The sequence below is a fragment of the Lycium barbarum genome, chromosome 6, assembly GCF_019175385.1.
Source record: "Lycium barbarum isolate Lr01 chromosome 6, ASM1917538v2, whole genome shotgun sequence".
Taxonomy (NCBI): domain Eukaryota; kingdom Viridiplantae; phylum Streptophyta; class Magnoliopsida; order Solanales; family Solanaceae; genus Lycium; species Lycium barbarum.
The window spans coordinates 111110207-111125122 of NC_083342.1; the positions used below are offsets into that span (position 1 = coordinate 111110207).

A 14916-nucleotide genomic window follows, 5' to 3' on the forward strand; every position below is an offset into this window, starting at 1 on the left:
TATCCTTAAGGACAGTGCCATTGGCATGCCTCAAGCTACGAAGAATTCTCTACAATTGTTCGTGATCAAGCATTTTCCTCAAGTGTAAAAGAAGTTCCTACAAGTGTTCGTGATGAAGAAAAGTCCGTACACGTGTTCGTGATGAAGTATTTTCCGTAAGATTTCCAACAATCTCTGTTTTTATGTATTCAGTTTTACTCGTTGTATTCATGAATACAACGAGTAGTGGCAGAGCCACATAGAGCCGAGGATGTTGATCCGAACCCCCTCGTGAAAAAAAAAATACTGTTTTTATATGGTTAAAATTATTTTTTATGTATATATAGTTGATGTTGAACCCCCTTAGACTTCTTCGTATGTTTACTTTTTTATATTTTGAACCCCCTTAGCGAAAATCCTGACTCCGCCACTGACAGCGAGCCTGTTTATGAATATAGATAGTCATTTCATAAATACAGCAAAATAAAAATATATATAGTGAAAAAAAAATCAAATTATGCCTTGTATTGAAAATGTAGGTATGCTCAATTTTAAACCCCTAAATTATAGTCATTTATGTAAAATCCCCTATAATTATTGGCGCGGTTGGAATAGAGAACGCGAGAGTCCTTGCTTAGGAACGGTTGGTTTTATCAAAGAGTGATTAATTTTTTCTTGTGAGGATAGAATCCCAGCAAAATTGAAATCTGAAATGAGAAGAAAAACAAAAAAGAAGAGATGACCAAATTTAATGATTTTGTTATAGTACTCTCTCTCTTTTCCTTTTTTTTTTGGATTGAGTTCTAATCGTGTTATATAAGTAAAAGCCATAAGCCCAGCTCATTCCTAATAAAAAACAATTTGGGGTTTTCAGCATGTATATATACACACACTCTCGATTCACAATTCGTTACTACCCCTTTGTCTGGCAAATATGAACGTGTCGTTTTCCCTGTCCCTCTCTTCAAAGCCAAGAAAGCAACAACCCTCCTGTTCAAACCTAAGAAAGGAACAAGCCTCTTGTTCAAAAGAATTCGACCCCTCCAAACCCCCATCATCTTCCACCAAACAAATCATAATCCTTCCAAAACACAATGAACGGTGTCCCATCGAACGGATGAAAAACCTGGATGATCAATTCGAGATTGATAATGGTGGCACACCAACTGTAGATGGTATATCTTACGGTCTTAACGTCCGCCGCCAATCTGAAAACCATAATCCGAAACAGTCGATGTTGCATAAGCTTAGGGAGGATTTGAAGAGGTTACCTGGGATTGATGAGTGTAGTGATATGCCTGTTGAGGGATTTGCTGCTGCTTTGTTGAAGGGTTATGGTTGGGTTGAAGGTCGAGGGATAGGTAGGAACGCCAAACAGGATGTTAAAGTTGTTGAGTATAAAAAAGGCTGCACCGGGTTTGGGTTTATAGGAAAGGCTAAACAAGGTTTATATGCAGGCAAGGAAGTGAGAGGAAAGGAAATGGGGATGAAAGGGGTCGTTTTGGAGGTCAAAACCGGTGGGGTTTTGGTGGTTTCTACACGGGATGATGAGGTGCAAGTTCGGGCACGGGATGTCGCTGAATTGGGTTCCCTGGAGGAGCAGAGCTGTTTGACAGAATTGAAGATTAAACAAGAAAAGAGTAATCTCGCGGGGAGGAAAAGAAGTAGAGATGAAACAAGTGCATCTTGGCTTGCTCCTCACATTAGAGTTAGGATTATAATTAAGGATTTGAAAAGGGGAAGGTTGTATTTAAAGAAAGGGGTAACAATGGATGTTGTTGGCCCGACTAGTTGTGATATTTGTATGGATGAAACTAGGGAGTTGATACAAGGTGTGGATCAGGACTTGCTCGAGAGGGCTCTTCCAAAGCGTGGTGGTCCCGTTCTTGTTCTGTATGGTAGGCACAAAGGTGTGTATGGTCACTTGGTTGACAAGGATAGTGAGAATGAGACTGCAATTGTCCGAGATGCTGATACCAAGGAGTTACTCAAAGTAAGACTTGAACAAATTGCTGAGTATCTTGGAGATCCCAACCACCTATTAGGAAGGGTTCTGTTTTAATTAGGCATCTAAGTAGTTAATTATAAATTATCACATTAAAACTTATACGGATCTATGTATATTTTTTCTAATTATCATATCGCTTTTGTTGCATTCAATTCTGGAATTGGTACATCTCCTTGACGGTCCAGAAGTTTCATGCCATCATCGCTATTAGTGTTGATTATCTCTTCATATTCTTCTTCATCTTCTTGACGGGTTAATTTTGGTAGCCCACAATTTCTTCTTTCTGCGTTGATCCAATCCCTGAATAAGATAGAAATCTCCAAGCTATCTTGTGCTAATGAATGTCTATGGTCTCCGAGTTGAAATCTTGCCGCGCTAAAAGCTGCCTCCGAAGCTACTGATGATGATTGAATAGTTAGTATATCTCGAGCCATTTTTGAGAGTAATAGAAATGTCTTGTCGCGCTCCCTCCACCATCCTAAAATATCTTCATTGTCGTCGTCATCCATAATGATGTTTTCCAAACTCTGATCAAGATAAGATTCAAGATCACTTTCATTTTGAGTATTAGCAATACCAAGCCATGCAGCATCCATTGATCTATCAAATTTTCTATTGCCAAATGTAGCCTTATTCTTTTGTGAAGGACGTTACTTTCCGCAGATTTATAATTATTATACATTATTTTAGCTTTTAATTCTATGTTATGTTTACACTCTTCAACATTTGGATGTTCATTAGGAGGAATATCTAACTGTAAATAAATTTTTCAACAAGTCCCTGAGCACTTCTTAATTTTAAAGACGGGTCAAGTATACAAGCAATCAAATAAATATCGGGAATAGAAAAAAATACTTTTTAAATTTGAAAATCATTTCATCAACGGCTTCCTCATATTCGTTTGATTCTCTACATTCCGCAAATAGTTTTGTAAGTCTACAAATATAAAATAACATTTGTGCAATTGTAGGATAGTATTGACCGGAAAATGCTTTTGTTGCAATATATAAATTTTCTAAAAAATACATAGTCCTTCAATTTCATTCCAATCACTATCTTGTATTTGTTCAGTAAGGTATTTGCTATCATAAACACCGAGCAAGTATTGGCATCATTTAAGGGGTTGTTTGGTAGCCAGTTACGAGTAAGTTATTCATGTATTAAAATTCTGCATAAGTAATATTTTTTTGGTAGCTAGTTATGAGGTAAACTATTTATGTATAAAATTAATACGGTGTTTGGTTTACAATTTAAAAATCTACATAACTAATACATGTATAAGTTATGAGGGAGTTCAAGGCAAAAGGTGCAATAGCTAATGTATGAATAACTAATATCTGCATAAAATAATATGTAGACTCGCTCATAACTAATTCATAATAATACTTACAAAAAATAATACATAGATTCTCTCGCAACTAATACTAATATCTTTCTAACCAAACGACCCCAAAGGTGATGTGGAAAAGAAATTTGAACTTGTATTAACCAGCCAATTGTTTCCTAGCAGGTGAAGCTCATTTGGGCCCACATTTTCAGAATTTGGAATATAGTCAACTAATTGTACGGATCATTGAGAAACTGTAGTACATCAGTTTCCAGTAGAACATGTTTGAAATGTTTTTTGAAAAATTGCGGGATAAATTAGGAGGCTCTTTTCAACCTCTATAAATACATTAAGCTACATAGATGCAATGGAACTCCTAATTCAGGCAATTCATTTAAGATGTTCCGAACCAAAGATTGCAACGGCCATCACTGAGAAGTCGTACAATGATTTATGCAGCCACATGAAAATTCAGAAGTCCAAACTTCCACATTGCTTGCTTTGTGTGTTCCGTTAGCTTGTTTCATATTCGTATTATGTTCGCTATTGATCCCTCGACTTCGCCCAGTGCCTAACTTTGGTAAACCACGATTGAGACCCTCAAGCAAGACACACGCTTTGCACCATTTCTGCAAATTTACACAAGAAATGGACCAGTCAATGAAAATTGTTAAACCACGATTGAGACCCTCAACCGGTTTGCCTGCAGTATTATTAGTGGAGTTGTTTAACCCATCTATCTGAACTAGAAGTTTAGACTTCACTCTTCGGGATATTTCATGCTCTCCAGAAGCCCCTCTGGCACTGCAAAGAGAATCAATCTCCTCATCAATGAAAATTGTACTTGGAGCACGAGCACGGGCAATATCAAACAAGCATCGTACCGATCGTTCACTCTCACCGTACATTTTGCACACAAGGAAGAACAAGAAACATTCAGAAATGTTGTCCCACACTCTGTAGCAACAGCTTTCGCCAAGAGTGTTTTCCCTGTGCCAGAAGGACCAAACGTAAGAACTCCTCTCCAAGGTCTCCTGATTCCCTGGAAATATCGAGGCATCCACAGTGGGAGTACCACTGCTTCCTGTAAAAGCCTCTTTGCTTCATTCAGTAATGCAACATCATCCCATCTCACTCCTGTATTAGTATTCAAGATTTCCTTTTCAAGAGTAGCAGCCAGTTTAGGATCAGGTCCTTTATGACTTGTGTTAATTGTCCCTTTCTGACTTTTTAATAGCTGACTAATTCTCTAGTGTTAATTAAAATATAAAGACACTAAAAAAAATAGTGATTAATTATGACTATGACATTACACGATTAAGGGAAAAAGAGGTGTAATTAATCATTCATGATAGATAACTAAGATTTGATTTATCTAATGCTTGTACAAAAATTAGAAAGGGGTAATCAATTCCCTATAACGAAAATTAGGTTAGTGCCCCTCCACTATATTATATGCATGTTCATACAATATGAGAAGGCCGATTTATTAATTATTATGAAGTTATCCAATATGCAAATATCACTTTCTTCTTTCATATTTTTCTTAGCATGACCCTCTAAAATGACTATATAAATAATGTACATCAAAGTTTCTGAAAAGTTAATGTGAGCAACTGGGCCCTAGCAATTATTTTCACATCTGCCCCTCTATTAAATTAGGAAAGTTTGAACCCCAAAAGTCCCAAGGTCACAAGTTTCTAATCAGTAAGGAATATCCGATATATTGGTAGCTGAAATAATATAGGAATTAGACGATTACTCAATTTTTATTTTATTGCACTGAAGACAATTTTTTAAAAAAAAAATAACAAAACAATTCATTCAATTTTTTTTCCCTAAGTACCACGAGAGTCACTACCTAGTTTTGATAACCAAAAAGCCACTTAACTTTGTCTGAGTATCACAAAATCAATAGTAGAAACAAAAGAGATATTTTATATGATACTTAGGCAAAGTTTAATGAATTGTTGGTTACACATTTTTTCAGTGATTTTTTGTGATTATTAGGCAAAGTTTGGTGATTTTTTTGTTAGAAAATAATTTAGTACTCCAACTTTCTGTGATATTTCAGCAAAGTTAAGTGATTTTTTCGTTACAATAAATAGTTTAGTGCCTTTGGTGCAACAAAAGTTGAGTGCTATGTAACTATCCCTAACGCATCTAAAGCCAGATAAACGTAGAATAACTTACCACAGAACCAGAAATATACTACTAGTACAAGAACTAAAAGCTAATACCTTCGGAGGAACCTTGGAATAGGAGGAAGAATTGTGATGATAGCCACCATGATTATTTTGTCTCGCCACAAACCAGGTATATATGAATTTACATTAACTGGAGCAAATTTTGATATACCACTTTGAGGGCACATTTCTGGAAAAGAACAAAGGACTTGTGCTGAATCTTGAAATATGTTGAAAAGGTAAAAGAAGTTGGCGCAAGTGTTTATGCATAGTGGGATTAATAACAAAATGTTGGGAATTGACATTAAGCCAAGCATGTGAATTTTTCTGTGATGCATATTGCAAGGGTAAATTTCATATACGGTTACTTAATTATCACTTTTTTTTCTTCACAAAAGTCACTTAACTATCATTTTTAACCCAAAAGTCACTTTGTTGGGATATATACTATTAACCATGTGTTTAGATATAATATTTATTATAGAACGATTATTTATTCAATTTTAATAAAGAGTTCAATAGATCATGTACTAGTATGTTTGTTCTTTAATTATATAGTAGATGATTTAGTGTATAGAGTTTAGCTTATACACGGAAGATATAAATAATCATCGGTTCGTGTAAGTATAAACTTTGTGTTCACAATCTAAGATGGAAATTGGACAAAGCCATCGGTATGATTGTAGCACAAGATTTATATAATATATCTTCATTATGGGAACGGTATAGTTCCGTCTTCTTCTGTTAGTACATTTTGTATGTATTGAACGGACCAAGTAGATATAAGTGTTTTTGTACTGAATTTATAAAACAAATTCTCTAGTTCATTATAATGTACTTATACTCTTAATCTTGATATAATTATTACGATCAATGTGATTTGTTCATTATTTTGATTTATTAAAAGGTACGACTCAATTGCGGGTCTATGTATTCCTGGTAAATTGGATAATGGCAAAATACATTTGTGAAATAATAGTTAGTTGATAGAATCCATGTCTCGACTTTGAGATTGATGATACCCCTTTATGGATGCTTATAAGTCTCATGTGAAAACCCTGCAGGTGGATTTTGTATCTGTCACATGATACAAGTTAAGCGGAAATATAAAGGATTCAATTAGTCAATGAATTAAATTGTCATTAATTTAATTTAATTGATTGGTATCTGTAATCTTAACACGGGGAGTTAAATAAGATTTAATGAAAGATTTCGAAATTGAACTCAGGAGTGCAATTATAGTTTTTTAGTGGAATAAATTGTAATTTATTGTGGTAGGATTAATTCATCCATATTATGAATTAATACCTCAATTGGAAGCCTCATTATTAAATCTGTGGTCCCTGCTATGCCTAATTATTCTTGGACTCGGAAAATAATGTTCTTTGGGGAAAAGCAAGGCCACACGTTTTGGACTAGGGTTTGCACCCTAAAATGTGGTTATATATAGTATGTTTTTCAACCCTAAGAGGTAGATTTTTTCCTGAGCCGTAATGCTTGCCCACACAAGTATTCACTGTCCAAAGGCTAGTTAGGATACATAGCAAAAGACTGCAGACCGTGGAACTAAAGGAAGATCGCATGGATGCTTGAAGGTTTGATTTGCGGTCGCGGTCACGATTCAAAATATAAGTACTGATTTTATGTTTGATTAAAAGCACAATTATGTGTTGTCTATATTACATGTCAGTTCGATCCTGGTTATTTGCTTCCGCTGTTTATGCCTGTTTTCCATCAACTTAAGTATCACTTATTTTCACAAAAGTCACTTAACTATCGCTTCTAACACAAAAGTCACTTAACTTTGAGTATACTAACACAAAAGTGACTAAACCACTTTCCGGTATCACTAAACCACTTACCAATGTCACTGAATCACTTTACGGTGAATAACTCATCTTTTACCCTCTTTTTAAAAAAAAAATCTAATAAATTAAGAATTACTTAAAAAGATTCAACAAAAAATTTATTCCGTCGCATTTTATGTGGCACTATACAAAAAAATTGATAATTTGCGAAGGCTGAAAGTTACAATTCGCAGAGGTTTTAGCCTCCTTTAGCAAATAGCGGAAGTTAAAACCTCATCGAATTGCAACTTTCAACCTCCACAAATTACCCATTTTTTTGTAGTGCACCTTTTGGATTTAGAGATTCAAACAAGTGTTTCTTTGACCGTAATATTTTCATATATGTTTTAAATATTTTGAATTGTCAATTATCGTGACTCATAGTATTTTTTACTTAGTTTCCAAATATGTACCTTTTATTTCAAAAAACTTAAAGATCACATGCCCAAATTCACGATCAAAATTAAACTGTTTTGACTCAAAATCGGAACTATATCATATAAATTGGGACAGAGGGAGTAATAATTAATTTTGGGTAGGGTCGGGTCGGGTCGTACCTTTTTAAGTAATTTTTAATTTTTTGGAAATTTTTTTCAAAGTAAAAGATGATTTATTCACCTTAAAGTGGTTTAGTGACACCGTGAATAGGTTTAGTGATACCGGAAAGTAGTTTAGTGACTTACACCGTGAATAGGTTTAGTGATACCGGAAAGTGGTTTAGTGATACCGGAAAGTAGTTTAGTGACTTTTGTGTTAGTATACTCAAAGTTAAGTGACTTTTGTGTTAGAAACGATAGTAAAAAGTGATTGTTGCAATGGTTGCAAACATGGATTATTATCAGTAAAGACTAGGTACAATCTGAAGTTTGGTGGTAAAATATTTACTCTGAGAGGAAACAATGGTGAGAAATAGTCTGTAACATCTTTGCAGGTGAACAATTACAATTGTGGGAGCAAGATCAAAAAATTTAATGTCACAACATTTCCATCATTATATCGTTCCACGAGTCTATTGGACCAGGTAAACACCAATGTAAACAATCATTCTGGATCTTTTTGTTCTTATTTTCTTTAGCAAATGGCTGATATTGTCTGTACACTCCGGGATGCCCGTCTGGCCTCATCAGTGAAATTAAGGTGGTGTCAAACAATTTCATGTTCAACCCGAATTCAGATGCTCTCTCGAATTCTTCCAACTCAATTTTGCGCATTACCTCGTCTACATAACCAATGTTAACCTCACCTTCTTTGAAAGGCCCTGTTCTGTTACAATAACCGCCTGTATTCCATTCACCGTTCTCAAAGTGATCGGGAGTAGTGGTTCTAAAAAATGTATACACTTGGTTCTTCAAACTCGTGATGAATTTCATAGTCGAATTCAATGCTTTGCGATATGCATACTCAAATCCCACCTGTGTAATGTTCTTACCAGGGCAGTAGTGGCAGCCAACGATGGAATTGTTCTCATAGTAAATTGCAGATTTCAGGTACCATTTGCCACCAGCAATAAATACATAATCAAAACTGTCAAATTGTTGAGTCCAAACATCATCTGGTTTGTCAAGATGAAGCTGGGTTATATCCGTTGAAACTCCATTATTATCTTCGAAAACAGTGGCTTTCGCAAGAAAAGGTGACCAGATCACCGAAAGAGTAAAATTATGGTTTGGGAAGTACCATCTTCTGCTTTTATATTGCTTGTCATGGTAGACTGCATCACCTTGTTCCTCCTGCATGATAATGTAAACATGGTTAATTAGAAACTATACCTCTTTCCAGTTTCCAACATGACAACATTTTATGAATTGCATCTAGCAAGACTATTAAAAGTCATAAAGATCTCATTAGAGAATAGGTAAATAAACAACAAAGGAAATGAAAAGACATGGACTTTATCTGGTGAATGAAGCTTCTGTACAAGAGAGCAATTGGACTACTCAACAATATCAAATTACAATATTTTCTTTTTTATAGGCAATTCTGATTTATGAAAACCCCTCGTAGTAATAAGAAAACCTTTGGGGTGGTTTAAGTGATCTTCAGAGTATTTGCCCTTTGCCAACTAAACGTCCCAGGCAACTAAGAACTCAGAGGTCTGTAGGAAATATCGATATATTTGATGCTGATTAATGATGTTTATTATATTTAGTTATTTACTGATTCGCGATGGAGATTCTCCAAACAGCAGCCTCTGATTTTATACATAAAGAAAATTCCATAATCAGTCACCGATATTTTTAGAGTAAAATAAGTACTACTAAGGAAAGAATCAGCATGCTCAGCCAGCCGCCTATAGACTAGGACAATTTTACACGAGGGTTCTATCGGAGACGCAATAGGTGAGTATAATTTAAATTTCTACTAGGGCATTTCCTTGTTTCTCTATTACAACCAACCATTAAGGAGTTATTCTTTTTAAATATCAGATTTTGAGAAGATCAAGTCCTAAAAGGTTATTGTTTCATCTCCTTTGCAAAACGGTCTGTGATCTCTTACAAATTACGTAAACAAAACAGAGAATTATAAAGGGGATTCAAAGGTCCAAAAAATCACTGTAAAACTATTCCATCATTTTGTTAGCACTTATCAGTCAAATTTTGCACAAATCCCAATGAGATAATGATGAGGCCATCTAATTTTCTTAGTCAAAGACGATATAACAACAGCGAAACTTGAGCTATAGTCTTGAATGCTCACCTAGTTAGGTTTGAAACTAAGTTTGAATTAACTGACTAACAACTTTCAAAACAAATGTTACAACTATAAAAAAACTTTACAAGCTGGCTTGCGGGACCAGTATCCATGTAACTGAGAGTGACATTACTGATAAACCCAATATGCAAGCCCTGCCCACCTCATACACAAGATCCTAATAATGGTTTGTGAGATACAACTGGATAAGTCACCAGCTAGCTAAGCTAATAAAACATGAGGGTCCAACAAATTTTCAGTGAAATACACTAACAGCCACAAGAAGCTTCTACGTATTTATTTGATTTGTTATCCACATTGACCATTTAAGGGCAATTATTGATGTTAGCAAGTAGTTAAGAGAAAAACAACTAAGTCATGACGCTTGCAGTTACCATGTCCATGTAAGAACAACAGAGCAGCTAGTTCCAGTATATCTCTTTATTATTTTTTATTTTTTATTTTGAGCTTGAAATGCACCTGTGAGAGTAAGCAAAGCAATGATTGCACATGATTGCGCATAATTGAATCACCGATGAAGGCGAATGATTTGTTCCGCATCAAATTGAGGAATTTCTTAGGGCTAAATCTTGGTAGGTCACAGTCTCTTGGGTTCCATCTCCAGTAAAGATATTCAGTATCAGGTCTCCCATTTTTCATACAGTTCTGGTGAAATTCAATTGTATCGCAAGTGGTGTTCGTGTAAACTGGTCCACTGGGATCTCGAACCCAATTTCCTATAAATAAATCACATTTTCCTGTAATCAACAAAAAATAAAAGAGAAACAGTTTGTAAGGACTCATACACCAGTAACCTCAGCTCAAAGTGCAGTTCTAATTATTTATTCAAAGTTGTTCCTTTTTCTGTGTGGTAGTAGTGTACTGTATACATACTAAAATTCACTAGAATCTCTACCTATCAGCTAAAGAAAATGTCATAAACTAGAACAAAATTATTATCTGCTATCCGCAATATATTTTACCCAAAAAGAGAAACAAATGTCCCCTGTCCAATGTTATCCCACTAAATTAATCCGTATTTCAGGGAGAATATTCAGTTTCTCCTCTTCTTAAGGGGTTCCACAACAAATTGATGAAAGACTTGTTCCTCTAACTCAAAATACACAAAATTAATCACAGAATGCAGAGAAGTGAACCAAAATTACCCACGTCATTGATATGATACTACAAAATTCAAGAAGTAGGAAAAAAAAGGGGATCTTTCAACTTGCAAGAATTAATTTTTACAAGAACTGGCCATTCATTCATGCATGGCCACAAAAAAAAAAACAAGAAGAAGAAGAATGTTAACTAACCATTTTGCAAAGTTCGGTTTTCTGGAAGATCAACGGTCATTGGAGGCTCAGTCACAGTCACCTGTGGTGGCAATGTGTTGTTGGAAGCAAGAGCTATATCATTCACTTCAATCTGAGAAAACTGTTCGAAATTGGACAAGAACAGACGATATGCAAGACCCAACAACAGAAAACAAACTGCAAACTTTACAAATACTAAGGAAAATTGTTTTTTCATAACGTTGTTGCTATTCAGGGGCTTCATAGTTCTTGGTTTTGCTCTTGTTGTCACAAAGACGGAATAGTATAATAGGAGTACTTGTATATTAAGGTCTCTGCAACATACAATAAAATAGAAGAAGATAAAAAATAAAAAAAAATAAAAAACAAAGATAAGGAAAAAGAAGAAGATGATGGTGCAATAATAATGCAAAAAAGAAAGGTTTTATAAAATTGAGTATTTTTGGCAACCAACTGTTAACTAAAGAAAAAAAAAGAAATGGAAGGGGTGTCGTTAGAAATTAGGCAACGTGAACAAAAGTACAAAGAGAGAAGGTTACGAAGGAAATAAAGTGGGCTTCACTTTAACAGTGACATGGTGCACAGTGCACACCATTGTGTGTTCTGTGCTAAAATGTGATCAAGGATTTTACAGAAAATTCTCCACTCCCATGTGTTTTTGGACATAAATTTGAATGATTTTTGAATCTTGTATTCTAAAACAAATCAAAATAGTTGTGTGGTTATAGATTATCTCGTTAAAAATAAAATGTAAAATTTAAAGTTAAATTATTGTCAAATAAAAAAATATGTCATTCTTTTTTAAACTGACTAAAGAGAAAAATGTGTCGTATAAATTGAGACATAGGGACAGAGCCGGCTTTAGCATAAAGCGGCTAAAACACAGGCCTTAGGCGCCTCAATTGTGAAGGCCTCTTTTTTAGTAGCAATGAATTACTCTTGTTTTGAGAAAAATACTTTGAATAGAAAAGTACTACAAAACTACTATATAGAAAAAATTATTTAATTGATGATTTCAACAGTTGAGTATTATTTTTTGAAACAGGATTCTATTAATGGTCTTTTGGATGCAAAAAAAAAAGTACGTTTTAAAGATTGGTATGAAGAAAAAATTTCGAGGAGTACAAAAAAACTACTTGATATAAATCCTAGATTATTTTCACATTATATGGTTGTCATAATTTAAATTTGATACATTGTGACATAATTAATTCTTGTACGAAAGTTATGTCATTATTTGGAGTAGTATTACGTATATATTCATTATTTTCTTCTTCTACTAAGCGACGTAGAGTTTTAAAAGAAAGTATATCTAGTCTATCTCTTAAATCATTGTCATAAGTAGACCGAAAGATCATATTGAAAGTATTAAAACAGTTAGATTAATTATATAGGCTTCAATAAATATATGTGCAATTTTTTTCAAAAAATATATATTTTAAAGCCTCTTTTCAAAATTTGACTTTAGGCTGCCAATTTGCAGGATTGTCCTTCGCTGGAGGTGGTCTTTAATTTTTACCCCTCAAATGGTGGTCTTTAAAATTTGCCCTTCAAGCAGAATTTGCATGGGCAGAAATTCTGCCTGTGCCCATGCAAATTCTGTCTTAAGGAAGAATTTACATGGGCAGATTTGTAAAAATTCTACCTAGCGAAATTTTGGCTTGCAATTTTTTTTTTTTAACTGAGCTGGAATTCGAACCCACAATCTCAGGGTGTTAGGCGAAGAGCAATACTTAAAGACCACTAATTTGAAGGGCAAAAATCAAAGACCACCCCAAATGAAGGGCAACCCGTAAAAAAAAGACTTTAGGCCGCAAAGATCTTTGAGCCGGCCCATAGGCAATAACATGTTAAATGCAAAAAGGAAAAGCAAAGAAAGTGAGGATTATTCTTGTGCTTTGGAAATTCTTTAGCCTATATTTTGCCTTTTCTCTTTTCTTTTGTCCTTTTCTCACATTTTTCTTGGTTGGTTGTCATCTAAGGACTAAGATGAAGCTTAGCTTAAGAATAAGGTGGTTTGGGTTTGAAAATGACAACTTGTATTCAATGAATACAAGTTAGTAATGTCGGTACTAACTGAAATAACAAATAAATATCAGGACAAAACATGACCATAACAATTGTATTTTGTTACAAGAAGCATTTATATTTTACCGAGTGAAGGGGTACTTAAGACTGATCCTATATACTTACTTTTTTATAAATAGTGTGAGTCAAATATAATATATGGTATGGAGAAACATTATATTCCACTAATGCTTGCATTAATGTAGGTTGTCACCATTACACTTTCTTGAGTGTGATCTTTCCCTGAACTCTGTTAACGAGGAATGCGCACCGAACTGTCTTTTTGATAACATTATATTTATTTATGTCTATATCGACCCACGAAGTTGAGTCAAGATTACGGTAAAATATCATCAAATAACCGTTTTTAGATGCACTATATTTCAAGGATGATTAGGACTTTTGAAAATAGCTCGATTCCCTCAACTTAAATTAATTAGGGATTCTTTGGCCATGAAAATTTTCACTTTTTTCCAGAAAACGTTTTCACTTTATTTGGAAATCAATGTTTGGTCATGAAAATTTCAAATACAACTTGAGATTTGAAAAACACCAAAATACTTGTTTCACTTTCAACACATTCAAACAATCAAATGTTCTTTGCTAAAACTATAACCAAACATAACTTCATCTTCAATTTCAACTCTAAAATACCAAATAAAGTGAAAAATATTTGATTTTCATAACCAAACGCCTACTAAATGTATTATCCCAAATATTTTAAGATGAATAAAATGCTCTCCATGAGCTTAAAAAAAATGTGTAAAGAGCAAAGGAGAAAGCAAAAACTAATCATAGCTTAATCTGGGGGACCACACTGTCATTTTCTTGCAACCTTCAAAGAAAACCAATGGAAATGTCTCAACTGTTCCATTTCCCAAAGCTGAAGCTTATCTTTTCATGTTGGGCGAACAGAGCACGAAGAAAATAAACAAATGTTTCCATTTCTAGTAGTTGCAATTTTCTTAGTCTGTCCTTGGAAAACTCATATGTTTTATAATAAAATAATTTGTTTTTAGAATTTTATTTTTATTTTTAATAAAATAATTTATAACAATATAAATATTTTGAAGTCAATTTTATTTTTTAAACTTATGTAAATATTTATATAGATTGAGACGGAGAAAATAGTTGATTATCGGAGCACATAAAACAGAAGTTAACGCCAAACCTGTTACATGTATCCATTGATTTAATACTTTCAATTAGTTTTCATCATAATGGATCCTTTCTTTTCCTACCTTTTTCCTATTTACAATCTTTTAATTGGGTGTTTTAATCTTTAATCGGATTTTGAATGATAATTATAAGAACCTGGGATTTAAATTTTACTTAAACCATGGTAATCCATATTTAATCTGTTTATACATTCTACATTTTCTAAACCGACACTTAAAGTGTCGCCCCACCCACCCTTAACCTTACCGTAATTGACTAGGCAAATCTTGCTACTTTATTAGGGAATAAAGACATCCTTATTCCCACAAATAAATCC

At 34.1% G+C, this 14916-nt stretch overlaps 2 protein-coding genes and 1 pseudogene across 2 annotated transcripts; 1 reads left to right on the forward strand and 2 right to left on the reverse strand.

Moving 5' to 3' along the window:
- The first annotated feature begins 724 nt into the window (after positions 1-724).
- On the forward strand, positions 725-2118 carry LOC132599975 (protein MOS2-like). The gene has a single exon (XM_060313119.1). The coding sequence runs from the start codon at positions 914-916 to the stop codon at positions 2039-2041; it is 1128 nt and encodes a 375-aa protein (XP_060169102.1). The 5' UTR covers positions 725-913; the 3' UTR covers positions 2042-2118.
- A 1293-nt stretch (positions 2119-3411) lies between these two features.
- LOC132644390 (katanin p60 ATPase-containing subunit A1-like) lies at positions 3412-6826 on the reverse strand (annotated as a pseudogene).
- A 1421-nt stretch (positions 6827-8247) lies between these two features.
- LOC132645475 (protein trichome birefringence-like 25) lies at positions 8248-11848 on the reverse strand. Its single transcript, XM_060362473.1, has 3 exons — positions 11355-11848; positions 10519-10796; positions 8248-9077 (listed from the first exon to the last, which is right to left on the reverse strand). The coding sequence occupies exons 1-3, from the start codon at positions 11596-11598 to the stop codon at positions 8322-8324; spliced, it is 1278 nt and encodes a 425-aa protein (XP_060218456.1). The 5' UTR covers positions 11599-11848; the 3' UTR covers positions 8248-8321.
- Positions 11849-14916: the final 3068 nt, after the last annotated feature.

What these genes read in the sequence shown, in the direction of transcription:
- LOC132599975 (XM_060313119.1), top strand. Translation starts at nt 914, where the DNA reads ATGAACGTGTCGTTTTCCCTGTCCCTCTCTTCAAAGCCAAGAAAGCAA.
- LOC132645475 (XM_060362473.1), bottom strand. Translation starts at nt 11,598, where the DNA reads ATGAAGCCCCTGAATAGCAACAACGTTATGAAAAAACAATTTTCCTTA. An exon ending in AAACCGAACTTTGCAAAATG is followed by an intron (nt 10,797 to 11,354) that starts GTTAGTTAACAT and finishes TGTTGATTACAG; the next exon opens with GAAAATGTGATTTATTTATA. An exon ending in TGCTTTGCTTACTCTCACAG is followed by an intron (nt 9,078 to 10,518) that starts GTGCATTTCAAG and finishes ATTATCATGCAG; the next exon opens with GAGGAACAAGGTGATGCAGT.